At 61.3% G+C, this 17,068-nt stretch overlaps 2 protein-coding genes across 5 annotated transcripts in view; both read left to right on the top strand.

Annotated features, from left to right (window-relative positions):
• Positions 1–132: 132 nt before the first annotated feature.
• TUFT1 (tuftelin 1) lies at positions 133–14,870 on the top strand. Of its 3 annotated transcripts, none has more exons than XM_009467098.2 (13): positions 133–241; positions 4,657–4,731; positions 5,013–5,117; positions 5,545–5,631; positions 7,518–7,598; positions 7,957–8,028; positions 8,646–8,759; positions 10,274–10,402; positions 11,173–11,267; positions 11,905–12,010; positions 12,506–12,589; positions 13,405–13,505; positions 13,838–14,870. In XM_009467098.2, exons 1-13 carry the CDS (start codon positions 182–184, stop codon positions 13,890–13,892), a joined length of 1,164 nt encoding a protein of 387 aa, XP_009465373.2. In that variant the 5' UTR covers positions 133–181; the 3' UTR covers positions 13,893–14,870. The 3 variants fall into 3 exon arrangements, with proteins under 3 accessions (XP_009465373.2, XP_087628782.1, XP_087628781.1); XM_087772655.1 differs by lacking the exon at positions 133–241 and adding an exon at positions 3,746–3,818; XM_087772656.1 differs by lacking the exon at positions 7,518–7,598.
• Positions 14,871–15,715: 845 nt separating this feature from the next.
• The window catches only part of SNX27 (sorting nexin 27), a 33,030-nt gene continuing 31,677 nt past the window's right edge, over positions 15,716–17,068 (top strand). Inside the window, exon 1 of one of the 2 annotated variants that reach the window (XM_087772529.1) lies at positions 15,716–16,054. In XM_087772529.1, coding sequence (XP_087628655.1) covers positions 15,771–16,054 — 284 coding nt within the window. In that variant the 5' untranslated portion in view covers positions 15,716–15,770. The remainder of the gene's footprint in view (positions 16,055–17,068) is intronic. The other variant, XM_087772530.1, reaches the window with a different exon arrangement.

Here is a 17,068-nt window from a genome sequence, read left to right as displayed (position 1 = left end):
GGTTGGCACGGCGCGCCATGCCAAACGCCCCGTGGGCGTGGTCAAGAGGGGCGTGGTTATTGTGAAGAGGGCGTGGCCGTCTAGGGGGCGTGGTCGTGGAGTGGGCGTGTCGGGGGCGTGCCCGGCGGGGGCGTGTCCGTATAGAAGGCGCGGCGGCGCGCGGCGCGGCGGCGGCGGGGCCATGAACGGGCTGCAGGGCTGGTGCGCGGTGCTGGATGTGCGGCCCCACGGCGAGAGCCCGGTGAGCCCGGGACCCCCGGCCCGCGGGGGCCGCCCGTTCCTTCCCCTGGGGCTTCGGGGGGGCGGCTGGTGCCGGCGGGGGGCCCCGGCGGGGAGGGGAGGGGGGGCCGGGACGCGCCGCCGGTTGTGCCCGGCATCGCCGCCGGTTGTGCCCGGCATCGCCGCCCCGGCCTGTCCCGCTGTGCCCCGGCTCGCTCGGCAGCGAGGGGGGGATCTGGGGGTCTGCGGGGGCCCTGCGGCCCCTCTCAGGCCCGGGGGTCCCCTCGGGGTGGGATTCCCGGGGTCCCCCCGTCCCGTCCGCGGGACCTTGGCTGGGCCGGCGCACGGAGGCTCGGATGGACCCCGCTGGGGCGGGCGAGGGCGGCGGACCCCAGCGAGGGCTGCCCCGGTGGTGTGGCGGCGTTGGGGTCCCACCGGCCCCCATCGTGCTTATGGGGGGCTCCCGGGAGTCCCGGCCGGCACACGGTCCCGCGCCGTCGTTGAGCCGCCCCTGAATAATGTGATTTTTTTGGGTAACACACCCCTCGAGCGGCTCCCGGGGGCCGTGGCGGTGGGAGCAGCCGGCTGCGAGGCTGTTGTGGCGCTTGCCTCCCTCGGTTACAGCAGGGCCTCGCGTTTTTCCCTTCCTTATTGTTGGGTTTTCCCCATTGCCGTCAGCAGCCGGGCCATTGCCGTGAGGACGGGCCCTGGGTGGGGCTGGCAGCACCCCAAAGCCGGCCCCGCGCCGGCGCGGCGCCCTGATTTCCCTGCGAAGGGGGCGAAGCCGATGGCGGTTCTCGGTGATTTGGCTTTTTGCTCAGGTTTCGGCAAACGGAGGGATCCCCCGAAGGCACCGGCGGCGGCAGAAGAACCGCGCTGGTGCTCAGCCGCCTTCCCCCGTGCCGGCGGCCGCCTGGCTCCCCGGCCCGAGCCCTGCCGGTGACTCAGCTCTGAGTCTCCCGAGCAGAGCCCTAATTCCCCGCAGCTTTCCCGGCCTTATAAGGAGCGATTGCAGAGTTGGGCTCGTTTGGCTAATGGGTTATTACGGTGATAAGCGCCTCTGTAACGCCGGTGATCTTCAAACACCGGAGCTGTTTGCTGCTGATCCTTGGCGATACCCTCTGGGTCAGGTCAGGCCTGTTCTTATTTAACAGTCAGGACAGACAGACGGACGGACGGAGCGTCTTCCCTGTGGTTGCAAAATGCCGCCGTCGGGATCACCGGCTGTGGGTCCTCGGACGGTGCCGTCTCTCCTCCGCCCGGGATGTGGTTGGGGTTAGCGTGGCTCCCTCTTCCCTGGGAGCAGCGTCGGTGCCTCTCCCTCCAGCCAAGCTTTTCCCAAGTGGGGTTTTTTGGGCTGGATGATGAAAAACAGACCAAAAAGATTGAAAATCAGCTTCAGCATCCCTGAAAGCCCATCCGTAGTCATCCTGGCCAATACTGCTCGCCCTTGTTCCCAGGGGACCTGGCTCTTGCCGGGTGGTTGGACCCAAAGGGTTGCCGGGATTTTGGGAACGCCTCCTCGAAGGGCGCTGACCGGGAGCGCGGCCGTCCTGCCAAAAAGCTTCCAACTGCTGGGGCTTTGCTGCAGCCGTCACCCAAACCTGGCCAAGCCCTCCCCATCGCGGTTAATTCCCGAGGCCAGTAGTGAAAGCACAGTAAAAAAGTAAACACGCGGTGCCGGGCTGGGGTGACTCGGGGTGCACAGCTGGAGCGTTAAGGAAGCATTTTCCCTATGAGGTGGGTTTTTTTCCAAGCAGGAGATGAGTGCAAGGCACTCCATCGTCCTCCCAGCACTGGCCGCATGGCAAAACCCTCCTGCCTTTCCCGGAAAACAACAGAGGGGCCCTGAAACCCGCTGCCCCCTCTGCTCCGGGGCTGTGACCGGGGGCAGAGCGGGTTTAATGCCAACCAGGAGGCAAAGGAGCGGGGCAGGGGCATCCCCACGGCTCCGCTCCTCCTGCCTCAGCCGAATTCGGCACCTCGAAGGTGCAGGTTGCCGTGTGCCGGCCGTGGCATCCCTCGGGGTTGCTCTACTTTATCTTGGAAACAGCCCTGGCGCCGGCAAGGAGCCAATGAAACTTTGGCTGCAGGACGGTAAGAGCAAAGCCCAAAAATAACTGTGCGGGAGCGTTGCCGGGGACCGGCGCACCGGTGGTGCGTGAGACGGAGCCAAGTTAAGCGCCTCTTCTCCTTCCCTCCGCCCGCCCAGCCCCGGCCAGGCGCAGCTCGCTGCAGCCAGGCTGCTGCAGACAAACAAGCTGGGCAGGGAGGGGTTTGCTGTAACCGGCTGCGCCTTCCGCCTCCTGCACCTGCCTCGGCCTCCCGAAAAGGTTCGCCGCGCTGGAAAATCTGGTTTTCTCCCCCGGTGGTCCAGAGAGCCTCGCTCAAACGTCCATCTTGGGTCTTGCCATCCCTCTATCCCCTCCATGCTTCTGCCGCGGAGGAGGATGGAGGCGGCGGAGCCTTCCCCCGACAGCATTTGCATGGGTGGTTTCCTGGTTGTTTGACCCGAGGTTTGGTAGTGCCGGTGCCGGTTGGGAAGGCATCGGCTGCTCTTTGCTTCCTGCCGCAGCCGGTTTGCGTCAGCTTGATGGCGGGTTTATCCAGGAGCAGGTTTTTTTGGGGTCTGCTGGGACGGAAAGCGCCCGCGTGCCGACTCCGGGTAGTTTTGGCTGCGGGGATGGAAATGGGCCGGTGCTTGTTCCTTATGGCAGCGAATCTTCCCCAGGTGAGTGATTTCCTTGGCAGCGTCCCACCCTCACGCAGGCCTGACAGGACGGGGATGGCGAAGGCGAATCCTGACGCTTGTAAACAAAGCTGCGAGTAAGGACGCGTGAAGGCACTGACGTGCTGCCGGCGGCTCTGCCGGGCCCGTGCCGTGCCGAGGCTGCTGCCCTGCCGTTGCCAGCCGCTCCGTGCTCCTACCCCTGGCCTTGCCCTGCGTCCCATTTGCTTTAGGCAGCACGAAGGCGATGCTTCGCAGGCAGGCGCTGCTGTGAGCAGTGTTCCTCGCCGTAAAACCCCGAGCGCTTCTTGCATCTTCCCAAAGCACGGAGCACGCTGCGCCCGGCTGCTCGTGGAGTTTCCAACTTCTCAGGTCTTGCTGAGGAAAAGATTTCCTGGAGTGAAAGTTGCAGACAAGTCTCCGGGCAAACAAGCAGCGCTGCCGGGTGCTGGCAGAGCCCAAGTGAAGCTTCTCTTGGATAATTGTCTTGCTGGGGGAACGGAGGGGTCTGGCGTGTGCTGGGGAGCTGTAGGAGGGCTCCTCGTTTCCCAGGGAGCCGGAGGTTGTGCGAGCAGCGTATACAAAATATTTTGGAAACAAACAGATGGCTTGTTGAGACTTGGATGGCGAGGAGAGCGCTTGGAAGCGGGGAGGCAGAAATAACCTTGATGTTGCTTTTGGAGAGCAGGAGGCTGACGTGGCCGAGGTGTGGCGAGGGGCGGGCGCCTGGCGTTGCGCGGGCACCTACCCCGGCTCCGTGGTGCTGCCGCCCGCGAGCCCGCTGCCGTGGCTGTCGCGCGCCGAGCAGCTCCTGCTTTCGGGGTCGCTTTTAATAAGGACGATGAGCGACGGCTGCCCGGGTGCCGGTGAGGTCTGTCCGGGATAGGGGGGTTGTGCTGTGCCATGGGTGCGCGGTGCCGAGCTGCGGATGGAGAGTGAGCAGCCCCACGGAGCGTTTTGGGTGTCCGTGTGCTGCTTTAGGGCTCTTTATACGCTCCGGGTATCGCCTCGAAAGCTTGCTGAGCTTTGCACGTGCTGGACGTGGCTGAAACGCCTCTTTGGTGGGTGGCACTGGTAGGAAGGCTTTGGGTGAGGAGTTAAGCGGTGAAGGCAAACCAGGTTCTGGCTGGAGCCTCCGTGGATGCCCGTGGCCACAAGCCAGGGAGCGCCCAGCCGCCGGTCTCGCTGGCTGCTGCCAAAATGGGCTCCGCTCGGCCGGAGCTGTGCCGGCAGAGGCCAGGCAGAGCCATGGGGGTGTGTGGCCATCGCGGTAGGGCAGGGAGAAGGGTGAATCTGGCAAGGTCCCGGCGCGTGGGCTGGGAACGGCTGCTTTCGCCCTTCTCTGGGGCTGCTACCGAACGCCGCGCGTCGGCCCCGCCGTAGCCGATGAGGGCCATGACTCCTGGCAGAGGAGGGCATGCAGGAAAGCGAGCCTGGCAATCGCTTCTCCAGCCCGTCTGCATTACCTCAGCCTTGGCTGGGCCGCAGCTCCTCCAAGCCCTGATGGGTTTGATAAATGTAGCTGTCGTGCGCTCACTATTACTCATTTTAATGCCAGCGTTACTTTGCGGGCTGCAGCTCAAACCGAGGGGGAAGGCAGCTTGTACCCGCGCCTGCAGCGATGCTGACCCGGCTCTCGGCTCATACCGGAGCTGGATGCGAAAAGGCTTTCAGGGAATTCTAAAACTAAAACCTGCCTCTTGTTTTAGGAGAGCGTGAAGGTGCTGCGGCTGACTCTGCCGAATGACCTCCCGGGCGACAGGCGCGAGCAGGCGAAGCAGAAGGTAGGTCTCCCCCGTGGCTCGGTTTGGAGTTGAAAATACAAATTCGTGAGTTAACTTAGGGAGGGGGGAGCGGGCGTTTGGTGGAGGACCAGTTGCTTTGTGCTTCGTGAACTAGAAAATTCACCTCCTGGTCTGTTAAACGTCTCGGTGCCGGTTCCCGAGGCTGCGCTCGGCACCGCGTTCCTCTGCGAAGGTGCATGATGCTCATTTGACTGGAGCCGGGCGAACCGTTCCAGCCAGTCTCGCCTCTCTGAAAGCCCTGCTGCCTCTGTCTCTTGCAGCCGGTGGGAAAAGCCTTCGCCATGGTGGCCAACAGATCCAGCAACGGTCACTCCCTGGCCTCCGAGTGCATCAAGTCCAACGACGGCGATGAGGAGATCATCAAGGTACGGTCCCTGGCTCCCTGGCTTTGTTGCAAAGCGGTCCTGTTTCATAATTGGGGCTGGAAAAAAGCTTTTGTCTGAAGCTGCACCAGCAAAAAGCTCCCCAGCGTAGCTCCCGATCGGGCGGGCAGGAGGCTCGGTGCGGTGCTGCCAGCGGGCGGCACCAGCTCCGTGGGCTTCCCCGGCGCTGGGGGGATGCAGCGTGAAGCTGGGGCAGCTGCGGTGGGTCTGCGGGGTGGGGGTCACACAGCAGGAGGAGCGGCTTCGAAAAACGCCGGGGAAGGTTAACTGCGAAGGGGAAAGCTGCGGACAATGTGTCCGGGAAGCGGTGAGATCCAGTGTCCGCATCCCTGCGGAGCTGGGCTTGCTGCTGGCATTACTGATGGGAGTTGGGACGGTCTGACCCGCTGCCGCCGTCTCTCCTGGGCAGGTCTATCTCAAGGCGCGGGCCGAGGGCAGCATGAACCACGAGGAGCACGTCAACCAGCTGAAAAGTGAAGTTCGTTACATTCAAGAGGTAGTTAATGTCCGCGGGGGGCTCTGGCTTGCACGCTGCTGCCTTGGACCCGCGGGGGCTTGCGGCGAGGGTCCGGGGCGCTCTGCTTCCCCGGGGACGTCCCGCGGGGTTTCACGCGAGCGGGCGGCGATGCCCGCGCCGGCTGCGGCGCTCAAGCCCCGGCTGAGCCCCAACCGCTCCGGCAAACTGGCAGCAGAGCTGAACAGCGCAGTTTGTTGACTTGCCCGTACAGGGCAGCAGTCTAATCAAGCCCCATAAATTAATTCAGCCTGACTAATTGCTCTGCTATATGGACTGAATTTGAAGAGAATTGCGTGATGACTTTCCCCCAAGGCTGTCCCCTGCATGCCTGGGTGCGGCACGACCAGAGCCTCTTGTTAAAAGGCAGTTTCTTTGGTATGTCTCATCTCCCAAAGTAAACTGGATGATGAGGCTCTTGGAAGATTAACCCTTTCCTCTGCTCCTGGTGGGGATGTTATTTCTGGAGAGCTGGTTGCAAGGCACGGATGCGGTTGCGTGCATGTTCTGGTCTGGGCAGCTTGGCCTAAAATAAATAAAAAGAGAAAGGGGGGGGAATTGAGTTTGCTCTCATGGGGGAGTTTCTGTGCTGGTTGCTGGCCCCAGGGAGCAGCAAGGGGCAGATCTGGTAGGGCGGCCTCCAGATCTCGTACGTCATCCCTCTGACTCCTCTGCCAAAATGCATGTTTTTCCCCCCCGCCGAAAGAAAACAGCCTGTTCCCGCTGCCTCCTGCCTGCAACCCAGACCTGCCTGGCTCCTGCCTGCCCAGGGCGGCAGCGCTCCGGGGGCGTTGCTCACCCAGACCTTATCTCGCAGCCACCTGGGTGCTGCAGTTTTTGTGCGTGATCCTTCCCACTCCTGGGGCTTCGACTTCAGCTATTCTGATCTTGGCTTTCCCGTAGCTCCCCACAGCTCGGATGGAAACAGGAGTCGGGTTTTAAAAGGGCCTCTTAGCAATAGTTGAGCGGGACTTAGGCCTCGTCTGGCCGCAAAGGCTGCGTGTAGCCCTGTCAGAACAGCTGAAGCAGCATAACCGTGCTGTACGACTTAATCCTGCATGTGAAAACCAGAGAATAAGCTAAACCAGTAAGTCACGGTGGCGGTACCAGTCTGTCCGCATCCAAGAGAAGTGCCCTGCGCTGGGTCGTGGTGTAAAAACCCCGGGGATGTCTTGATCCAGCTGGATCAAAGTCACGGATCGCTGTCCCCAGGTTCAGGGCTCGGTTGCCGACCCGAGAGCCGCACGTCGTGCTCTCGCCTTGTCCCTTGTTCTGCCGCTGCCCGGTCTCCGGCAAACTGCTTCGCCCCAGCGCCTTGGGCATCTAAAATCAAGGGGTAGGGATGAAGCCACGCTGTTAATGCTTTGAGAAAGCTTTTCTTTGAAAAGCGTTGGGGCAGCGTTTGCTGTAAAAGCCTGTAAATCACTCCTCTGGCTCACTTGCTCTGACTAATTCGAGTAGCTGCGAGTCAAGACTGTACTTGTCGGCGTCCTGCAGCGTGGCAGAGCGGGAGCTGGGGAACAGCAAGGGTCTTCTCAGCACTTCAAAGGTGAAGTCGATGACTAATGCATGAAAAATCAGTAGCGTCTCCAGATTGTTGCTTTGGTTTTGTTTTTTTTTTTTTAATTTTTTTTTTTTTTCCTTCCCGTGGTGGTGTGGGACAGCTGCCTCGCAAGGATCGTGTCTGCCAGGGACGGTGCTGCTTGCAGGCAGGGCTGTAGTAAAACCAGACAGTCAGGCTGGCAGCGAAGCCATCGATTGTGTATCGGCGCAGGGCATCGTAGCGGCCGCCGCGCCTTCGTTTGATTTCTGTTAGGCTGAGTGACACTGTCCATGCAGATCAAGCTAAATTGACTTGCCTTTGCCAGGCTAGAAGTTCTTTGAAGAAGCTGCGGGAAGACTTAAGTAGTAAACTTGAGAACAGACAAGGAGATAAACAGCACGCACAGGTAATGGGAGCATTTCTCGGGCGTTAAATGACATTGACTTATTAAAAAGATGTCATCTTCGGGTCCGGAAAATGATAGAAGGGGCCTTAAAGATCGAGGCGCTCGTGGCGAGTGAAAGCCAGGCTGGCACTGTTCACAGGCAAAAGTCAGAACCCACACAAGCACGTAACGAGGAGTCAGTAAGCAAAACGCATTGGCCGGCCAAATGCACCATTGCATGCTCGTTTGCAGAAAAGCCCCTCGGTTTCGAGTTGCTGCGGTGCCCCAGAGCTAGCTGTCTGCATGCGACTGCGCTCTCGCGCGAGCAGCTCTGCCGGCCGGCGTTACATCCCTGTCTGTCTGTCCTTCGTTTACGTAGGTCATGCTGGAAAAGCAGAACGGGAGCTGGCTGTACCCCGAGAGGCTGCGTGCCGACTCCTGGGAGGAGCAGGTATGGAGCTGAAGAGGGGGATTTCAGCGCTGTGGGAAGAAATAGCGGGTTTAGTTTGGGATCTTCCTCCAGGAGGTGACCTCGAACCTGTTCGGCACACGGCCGGGCGCTCCTGCAGCAAGCTCTGATCTTTGTGTCAGGGTCAGATCAGAAACGGAGTGCAGCTCTGTTAGAGCAAGAAAGATGTGCAGAATGGGTTTTCAAACCTCTGCACACGAGAGCTTTTTAGCAGGAGGGGTAACAGGAATCTTAAGCTGGTAAATGTTTCTCCAGCTCTTCATCTTTCCGCTGGCTGGGGCAGATGCCCTGGGCTGGGGTTTCGGGCTTGGTTGCTGCGGACCTGGTTCACGTTGCAGGGTTTCAGGTTGCCCAAGCGCAGATCAGGATGGCATCCAGCAAACAGGGCTTGGAAGGCAACCAAGGGGTACTGCGCACGTTATCTTGAAGGCTGGAAGCTGTTGCTCGAGCGTGGGAGGTGAGGACAGGAGCGCCTTTCATTTTTTCAAGCTGAGAAGTGATGTTGCAGGCTTTGTCACCAACAGCGCTGCCCACATTGGGGTGGAGGGCTCCTCTGGTAACTCCCGACTGCTCATCCTCTCCTGTTACTGTCTCCGCAGGAGGAGGACTGCTCAGGTGAAGACGTGGAAAAGATCCGACAGACGGCAAAGAGGCTGTTCGCAAAGCTGCAGGAGGCTGAAAAGCGCCATCAGTTGGAAAAGAAAGCCTTTGAGGTGACTACGCTGCGCACTTCTCTGCTGGGAAAGTGTGATTTTTATTTTATTTTGGTATTTCTTTTCTTTTTGGAAGTCTGAGGAGCTGCATGGGCACGTGAGTTTGGGCTGCCAGGGGTGCCTGGCTTCTCCTTGCAGAGCAGCGGGCTCGGTGCGCGCTGTTAAAATACACCGGGGAGTCCAGACCTGGCCAGAGCCCAGCAAACTGCCTCCCTGGTGGCCCCCGCGAGTCTGAAGACACGAATGCTTTCCCAGTTAAAAATCACATAAAATAAAAGCAGCAGCCGGGGCGGAAGGCGGTCCCCCCAAACTCTGCTGAGCCTTTCCGACTGTAGCCAGGCTCGGTGTGCAAGAGCGGTGTTTTGTGGGGAGCGGGGACAGCTGGGGTGTCCCAGCGGGTCAAGCGGACACAGAGTCTGCGGTGCTGGGCTGCTGCGGCCGTGCTGGCCGTTGTGCTCTCTCTTGGAGCTCAGCCTCTTCGTCTGCAGGGCTGTTTGCCGTAGAGGGGGCGAGCTGACCGGGAGGCACCCGGACCCATCACGTGGGTCTCCTCGCCTGCCGAGCGGTGCTGATGAAGCTGCCACATTCGCTGTCCTCCCTTCCTCAGCCCTGGTGATTAATGGTCCCCTTCCGTGTGTCTTCTAGTGACTGCTCATGTCCCGGATGGGCTGGGCCTGACCGCGTCACCCCGCAGCTCCGAGCGCTGGTGGCAGCGGTGACGTCCCGGCTGGCATCCTGTCCCGCAGACCAAACTGGTCCCGGGAACCCTGGGGGGGTCCCCGCAGCGGGACAGGGGACAGCGTCCGCTGGGGAAGTGGGTTTGAGTGGCAACCGCTTCCTCCGGCGCGGGGACATCTGCCTGCCCGCAGCGGTGGCACGTGCCCCGAGGCCGTCTGTCCTTGCCTGTGGGAAGTCGTGTGGTTCGGCGGTGTTTTGGGGTCTTTGGTCGGCTGTGATGCTGACAGTGGGCTCTGAGCCCGGATGGAGATCCCGGGGATGGCAGGGTTGGGTGTTTCAGCAGTTGTTGGTTGTGCTGGCACCACCCAGACATTCTCGGTCTGCCTTGTGGTCTGAGCCTCCTCTCCAGCTGTCCTGGGGACCCATGGGGACACCCTTGTCCCCTTGCGGCTCCTGAGCCGCTGATGCAGGCCTGGGGCTGGCTGCCGAGGCCGGTTCCTTGGGCAGGCGGCCTGAGAGGAGCCTGCGAACAGCCCTGGAGCGCGTGTGGCTGAGAACGAACTCGGCCCTTGCATTTGAGGAGCCTTTATTGCTACAGCATTTAGGCGCTCGCTCCTTTGAAGTGCTTTGAAGCCGGGGAGCTTTCTGAAGAACCTCTTCTCTCTGAAGCACGTCGGGCTGTTCGCTGAGACGCCCGGCTGCCTTCAGCGAAATCTGCCTGCCAAGGCTTCGAGCGCCGGTGCGGCTTCAAAACATTGCTGGGGAGAAGGGCTCCGGCGGCTCGGGTGTCCAGGCGCGCAGGGTCGGGGGTAAAGGCGTCTCCGTCTTCTTTGCAGAGGACGGTCTCGCAGTACCAGGAGGAAGCGGAGCAGACGAGCTCTGCCCTGCGGAGAGCGGAGAAGAGCGTGGTGGAGAAGGAGGTGCAGGTGGATGAGCTGCAGAGGCTCCTGGCAGGGATGGAGAAGGTACCGGCCCCGAAGCCGTGGTGGGGCTGATGGGATGAGCGGAGCTGCCTGGTCCTGCTCTGCCGTGGGGAGGAATGGGAAGGGCTGGTGGGGATGAGTTTGGCAGTGCTCAGCGCAGACCCCGCAGCGGGTCCTGGACCGGCTGCAGGCCACCCACCGTACGGAGGGGTTGACTTCCCAGCCAGGTTTAACCCAAAAGCATCGGGCAAAGCCAGCTGTGGGGAACGGCTGCAAATCGGCTGTTGCTGATTTAGACTTGCATTTCTCAGGTCTAGAAGATCTGGTCGGTCTGTGCAAACTCTTCCAGGTATCCTGGAAATGAGCGCACAGTCTAGACAGCCGCCCGGTTCTTCTTCTCATGGGGGCATTAACACAACCTCCAGCCTTGATTATTTTTTCTTTCAGCTGTGGTGTGCTCATAATAACATTAAAGTCATAAATCTAACAGTGCAGCATGAGCACGGAGTGATCTGGGACTGCCTTCCCTGGCCCGACAGCAGGGAAGGGGACGGGTTGGTGCCTTGCCTGTAACCTAGGGGTAAAGGAGTGGGATGTCTGCTGTCGGTCATCTCTGTGGCTGCTCTTGCCTGTCTGTCTCTCGCATGTAAATTGAATGCTCGTGAAAACAACCCACAGATTGAGTGGGGAGGCTGAGCTGAGCCCGCCTGGCTCCCTGGCTGTTTGTAGTCCGCTGCTGCGCGGCGGAGGCCAAGGAGCATGTGTTGCGACTTGTTTTCATGCGTGTAACTCGGCCTCTCGCTCTGCTGCAGGAGCACAGGAGTTTGCTGCTGAAGATGAAAGAGGGCGAAGCAGAGCTGGCGAGGCTGAGAAGCGTGGAAGGTGACAAGCTCGCCGAACAAGACCGGTGAGGCTTGGCCTCCGGTGAGGCTGCCAACTCCGGAGCAAGCCCACGCCGCTGGGTCGGGGTGTCAGCTCGCTGGGGCATGACTGCACATTCCTGCGAAGGGTGTGCTTGCTCTCTGGCTTGCAAAACAGCACCCTACTCCCAGGAGCTGACTAATCTCCAAATACCTCCCGCAGTTTTGCCCCGCTCGGAGAGATGCGGAGCTCCGGAGCCAGGCTGCACAGAGACCTCTAGCAGCCTCGCTGCGGGCTGGGAGCTTGGGGCAGGTCCTGCCCTGTTTGGGGAGCCTCCGGAACAGCCGATTCTCCCCGTAACATTGGATTCGTTCCACCCAGCCGGCATCCTTCTGCTCCAGGGGCTAATTGTCAATGGCTTGCTTGTTTCTGGAAGGCCTTGTTTGTGGCCTGACTCTTCCTGATGTTCCTGTGTCCCTGCAGCCTGTGGTTGCTAGTCTTTGTGGCTCCTGCTTGAATAGGTTTTGTCTCTGCCTCTCCTTACCTCGTCTAGTCAAAATATTTCAAGACCTGTGTGGCTGTAGAGGAGAGCTGGCTGATAAAAGCTGCTCTGGGCATCGCTGGGTGGGTGCTCCCTTGCTGGGAAGCCATCCGACAGCTCCTGGACTCTTGTCTTTTCCCAGGTCAGCCCAGCTGGAGAAGGAGGTGGCCATGCTGCGGGAGAAGATACACCATCTGGACGACATGCTGAAAAGCCAGCAACGCAAAGTCCGCCAGATGATCGAGCAGGTGGGAGGACAGATAGGGAAGAGCGTGGCTCGGAGGGGACCAGAAAAGTGAGAAAGGAGGGGAAAAAACCCCTCGAACTCTTCAGCTGCTTGGAAGCAAAGAATTGCTGGTTTGTGGGGCCGAGTCCCTTTGGAAACCAAAGGGACACAAGTTCACAGGCAGCCCGGAGCCCTGTGCTGCAGCGGGGACTGAGCTGGGGCGCGAGCTGCCCTGGGCCGGGGCAGCGATAACAGGAGTGCAAGGGGAGTGCTGCGCGCCCCGTGTGGCCTGCTGAAGGACTTAAATCTCAAGCTGTGTGAGCAGAGGCTCCTTCACCTGGGGCTTAATTCTCAGACTTAACTTGAGGCTTTTTTTGATTGCTTTTATGCAGAGCTGGGAGTTAATGTTGTGGGTGTTCACAGGCAGGAGGGTGGCTGGCTAAGCTGCCCTCCTTCCTAGCCCAGCCCAGCCGTACACGAGAGGGATTTTCAGTCGCTGTGAACTTTTCTCTTGCAGCTCCAGAACTCCAAAACGGTGATTCAGGCCAAAGATGCCGTGATCCAGGAGCTCAAGGAGAGAGTCGCTTACTTGGAGGCTGAGGTGCGTCTTAGCGGGGCCATTTCTGGGGGTGCACGAGGTCTGCTCTGAGCTCAGACCCTCTCGTTTGAAACCTCCCGGCGTGACTGGCTTTGCACGCCCGCGGGTGGCGGCCAGGCTCCCTCGCAGCGATGAGCTTCGCTCTGGGCAGAGCGGCCAGCAGCAAAGCCCTTCCCTTGCACCCACACCTGCTTCGCCTAGGAAAACGTGCCCTCCGCAGCCCCGAGGGCCGTGCTGGCTCTCGGAGCTGGCGTGATGGTTTCCAACGCAGCCGGAGCTGCTGGAGCAGCTGCGAACTCAAGCCGAGTCCAAAATAATCTCATCAAGCACACTTCTCTGGCAGCAAAACCCTTCTTGTTTACAAAGCCGCAGCTGAGTGCGTGCGTGTCAGAAATTAAAATTGCATTCCGGCCTCTAGGATTGTAACAAGTGTCAAACCTCTCTCCTTTTTTGGATAAAAACTGAGCCTGCATTGGCACTTCTAGTGGTTCCTTCCCTCCTCAGTGACTTATTTTGCTGATTTCTGCATGGGGACGGCGTGCGTGAGCACAGCCAGCCGCGAACCCAGGCAGAAAACATCCAACGAGAGAGATTGTGTGCTGGTGGGTTTCCATGTCGGGTGTTCAGCAGGTCTTACAAACCATGCCGGCTCTCCTTTGGCGAGCAGTCCCTGTGTAGGGCTGGATTTCATTTCCTTCAAGGAAAAGCTGCCCCACTGCAAGCGATTATACTGGAGCATTCCTCGGCACACAATCGGCATGCCCGCAGCTCGCCTGTTCCCCGCTACCCGTCGCCAAGTGTGGCTCTGTCTCTTGCAGAACCTGGAGATGCACGACCGCATAGAGCACTTGATCGAGAAGCAAGTCAGTCGGGGCGGCCACAGCTCCAGAGTGCGCTCGAAGTCGGAGTACGTGAGCAGGTACGTGGGGCGCGCGTACCCTCCTGCGAGGCGGGGGAGCCGGCCTGGCTGCTCAGGGGCTTCATCGGCAGGCCCTCATCTTGCCTGGGGCAGTGGGAGCTGCAGGCTGGGAGATGATGCTGGACGCAGGGACGTTCTTATGGAAGCACGCCGTGGTTTTTTTCCTGTTTGCAGAGAGGCCGCTGTTCCTGCATCCCTCCCTCAGGGGAGCGGAGGTCCCGCCCGTGGGCGGTTTTCGGGGGAGCCATCGCCGACAGGGCTGGGGCAGGACCTCTCCCGCAGGTTTTCCCCCTCCAGTTCGTCTGCCTCAACAAATCCTTTCTCTCTTGCAGCAAAAGGGTGACGGGCCCCAAGCCGCTGCCTCTCATTCGAGTAGTGGAAACATGAGTTTCGAGGGCCGGTCCGAGCTGAAGACTCTCCCCTTGTTATTGTTGACTGGATTTCCCTGCTTGACTGCCATCCTCTGGCCTCTGTGCTCCCGGAGTCTCCCCGGGGCTGTCGGCGGAGGGCTGTGCCCTGGAGAACTGTGGCAGCCGAGGACAGATGTAGCGGGGCGGTCCTGGCAGAGGAAGGAGGTTTGCGAAGCGTCCGCATCGCTGTCCCCACTGGGTCCCAAGGTCGCACGGATGCCAGTTTGGAGGCTGGGACCGGCCGGCGCCAGCGTGGACGCGGCGGCTCTCTGGCTGGAGAGCCAGGCTTGCTTTCCCTGGTCAGTCCTGGGTTTGCCGGGGTTGCTCTGGGAGAGCAGCCTTTGCTTCTGAAGGGCCTCGTCCGAACAGAGCCCCCACTTCAGCTTGCAGCTTGCCAACGTGGACTTGGGGTCTAACCTTTTTCGGTTTAAAAAAAAAAAAAAAAAAGATTCACTCTTACAAAGAAAGAAATCCTCCTGAAACTGGACTCCTTCCTACAAGAAAGCCCAAATCCTGACAAGTTGGGAGCCTCCACCTCCGATCTCCAGCACATATCTGGCTGCTCCGGACTTGGCAAAGGCTCATGTGGCCAAAAATCAGTGTATCACTATGCTTTGCCCGAGAGCGTAGAGAAATTGTACCCGACGCACGTGTAGTGTTTAAACCCAGAGGCTGTTTGGTTTGTTACCTGTATTTATTTCAATAAATTATTGGTGTCTTCCAATGATGTGGTGACAGGCATGATCGCTGCTGTCCGCCTCCACGGGAGCGCAGCTGAGGACTGCCTGTCCCATGGTTGAACTGGAAAATACCAACCAGTGTCCTCTGGCCTTGCCAGTTACTACCCGTCGTGTGCGCCCGTGCTCGGGAAAGGAGCTTGCGTACGTCTAGAGGAAAGTCGTTGGCATTTGTACTGCCGGTGTTAATACAAAAATACACGTGCCTTAATCCCTTCGCCCGTAGTCGAGTGAATAGCTGTGGGCAGTGGAAGTGTACGGGGATGGGGTGTGGACGCGGTGCTTGGGGCCGCACTGGCTGGGCTCCCTGCTTCTCGCCATGCCTGTGTGCACCTTCTTTTCTCTTTTTTTTTTTTTTCATTGCTGGTGCGTCAAACTGCCCAACCTCCCCCTCCCTCTGCTGTGTCCAATGCCTTCAGCACCGGTGAATGCCGTGGGCTCGGCTGGCTGCGTCTGGGGTGGAATTAAACGCGCGTTAATGCCCTCTCCACGCAGCCTGTCCCAGCGCCTGGGGGGAAGGCGGCCGGGCTCGCGTTGAGATGTGGCTTCCCCCACCTCTGCCATTCCCACAGTGCATCTCCGAGGGCTTCGGCACGCAGCCCTGCAGCAGCCCCGCTCCCGGGGCGTGAGCTGGGCTCCAGGCCGGAGCCTGCGGCATTTTGGTGCCCCCCCCCCCCCGGTGCTCCCGCTCCACGCGGTGCCTGTGCCACCCGCCGCGAGGGCCCCTGCTGCGGCACGGGGCCGCGGAGAGCGCGGGCCTGCTGTGGTGCACCTCCGCCCTGGGGACAGGGCTGCCCCACACATGGCTGCGAAGCCTGCCCTGAGGTAAGGCCTCTCTCCCTGCCACCTGTTGCCTTATGAGGCCGCGTGACGTCACAGCAGTGACGTCACAGCAGTGACGTCACGGCGCCGCCGGGCACACCCCTCCCCGTTGCCACTACAACTCCCAGAAGGCCGCGCTCCCGCCGCGCCGGACTACATATCCCAGCGTCCCCCGCGCGCGGAGGGGGGGCGGGACTACATTTCCCGTCGTCCCCCCAAGGGCGGGTGGGCGGCGCCCTACGGTGGCCGGCGCGGCGGCGGTCGCGTGACGGGCCGGCCGGGCGCTGCTCGCCAAGATGGCGGACGAGGAGGGCGAGGGGCTGCCGCGCTCGGCGGCCGCAACGCAGCGGAACGGCGGCGGTGAGGGGGCCCCGGCGGGGCCGGGCGGCCCCCGCGTCGTTCGTATCGTCAAGTCGGAGTCCGGTTACGGCTTCAACGTCCGCGGTCAAGTGAGCGAGGGCGGCCAGCTGCGGAGCATCAACGGCGAGCTCTACGCCCCGCTGCAGCATGTCAGCGCCGTGCTGGGCGGCGGGGCGGCCGACCGCGCCGGGGTGCGCAAGGGGGACCGCATCCTGGAGGTGTGAGTACGGGGGGGCCGCCGCCCACCCTGCCCGGCCCGGCCCGGGGCTGCCCGCCCCCGCCCCGCTCCGCTGCGGGAGGGCCGGGGCTCTGGGGGGCTTCCTCTCGCCGGGGGCTTGCGGGGGGCCGGCGGGGGCTGAGCCTGGCTGGGGGGTGGTGAGGAGGGGCCGAGCCTGGCTGGGGGTCTCATGGGAGCCTGTAACGGGGGGCTTGGCCGGCTGCCTCTCGCTGGGGACGGGGGGGCTCATGGGGGGGCTGGTTTGCTCCCCTCTCCCCAGGGCCTCTGGGGGGACCCCTGTGGGGGTGCCCGGGGGGGGGGTGTGTCCTACGAGGAGCCGCGTTTGTCTGCCCAGGTGCTTTGGGGGCCCCCGGTGAGCGGGGCTGGGCTGGGCTTCTCAAAGTGGGGGCTTCGGGGAGCCCTTTCTGGGGGGGCTGGGCCGGGCTGCTCTCACTGGGAGCCCTCAGGGGGTCTGGCCTCCCCTTGCAGGGGGCGTTGGGGACCCCTTACGAGGGGGCTGGGCCAGGCTCTCATCCCTGGGGACCCTGTTATACAGAGAGGGGTGCGGGCTGTCTTCGTCATCTTATCGAGGGTTTAGGGTACCTAACGGGGAGTTGTGGGCCAGCATCTTCCTCCCTGAGGGATTTGGGGGACCCCTTTGGGGGTGGAGGGGCACAGTCTCCATCTCCTTGAAGGCGAGGCAGTCACTTTTTTAGGGGGTTCTTTAGAGGATCCCCTTCTTTGCTGGGTGTGTGGAGGGATTGAGGGTTGCAGCCTCAGGAAGGAGCCCCTCCCTTGGAGCGTGGATCTGGGGTCCCCTTCACCAGCTCATCCCCGGGGAGATTCTCCCCCCACCTTTGTCTTTGGGGGCATCCCTGGGATTGCAGAGCAGGAAGGGCTCCGAGGCAGCAGGAACATCTGTAGGAGCCATGTCCACAGATCTGCCTCCCTGCAGGGACCCCGGCCGGGAAGGGGCTGGTGGAAGGGGGTGGCCGTGGTGGGGAATTCGCCTAGGGA

This window comes from Nipponia nippon, unplaced genomic scaffold, assembly GCF_047370975.1.
Source record: "Nipponia nippon isolate SJK-2023a ecotype South Korea unplaced genomic scaffold, ASM4737097v1 scaffold_36, whole genome shotgun sequence".
NCBI lineage: Eukaryota > Metazoa > Chordata > Aves > Pelecaniformes > Threskiornithidae > Nipponia > Nipponia nippon.
Note: the sequence above shows the minus strand (reverse complement) of the source record. Positions and strands in the feature narration are given on the sequence as shown.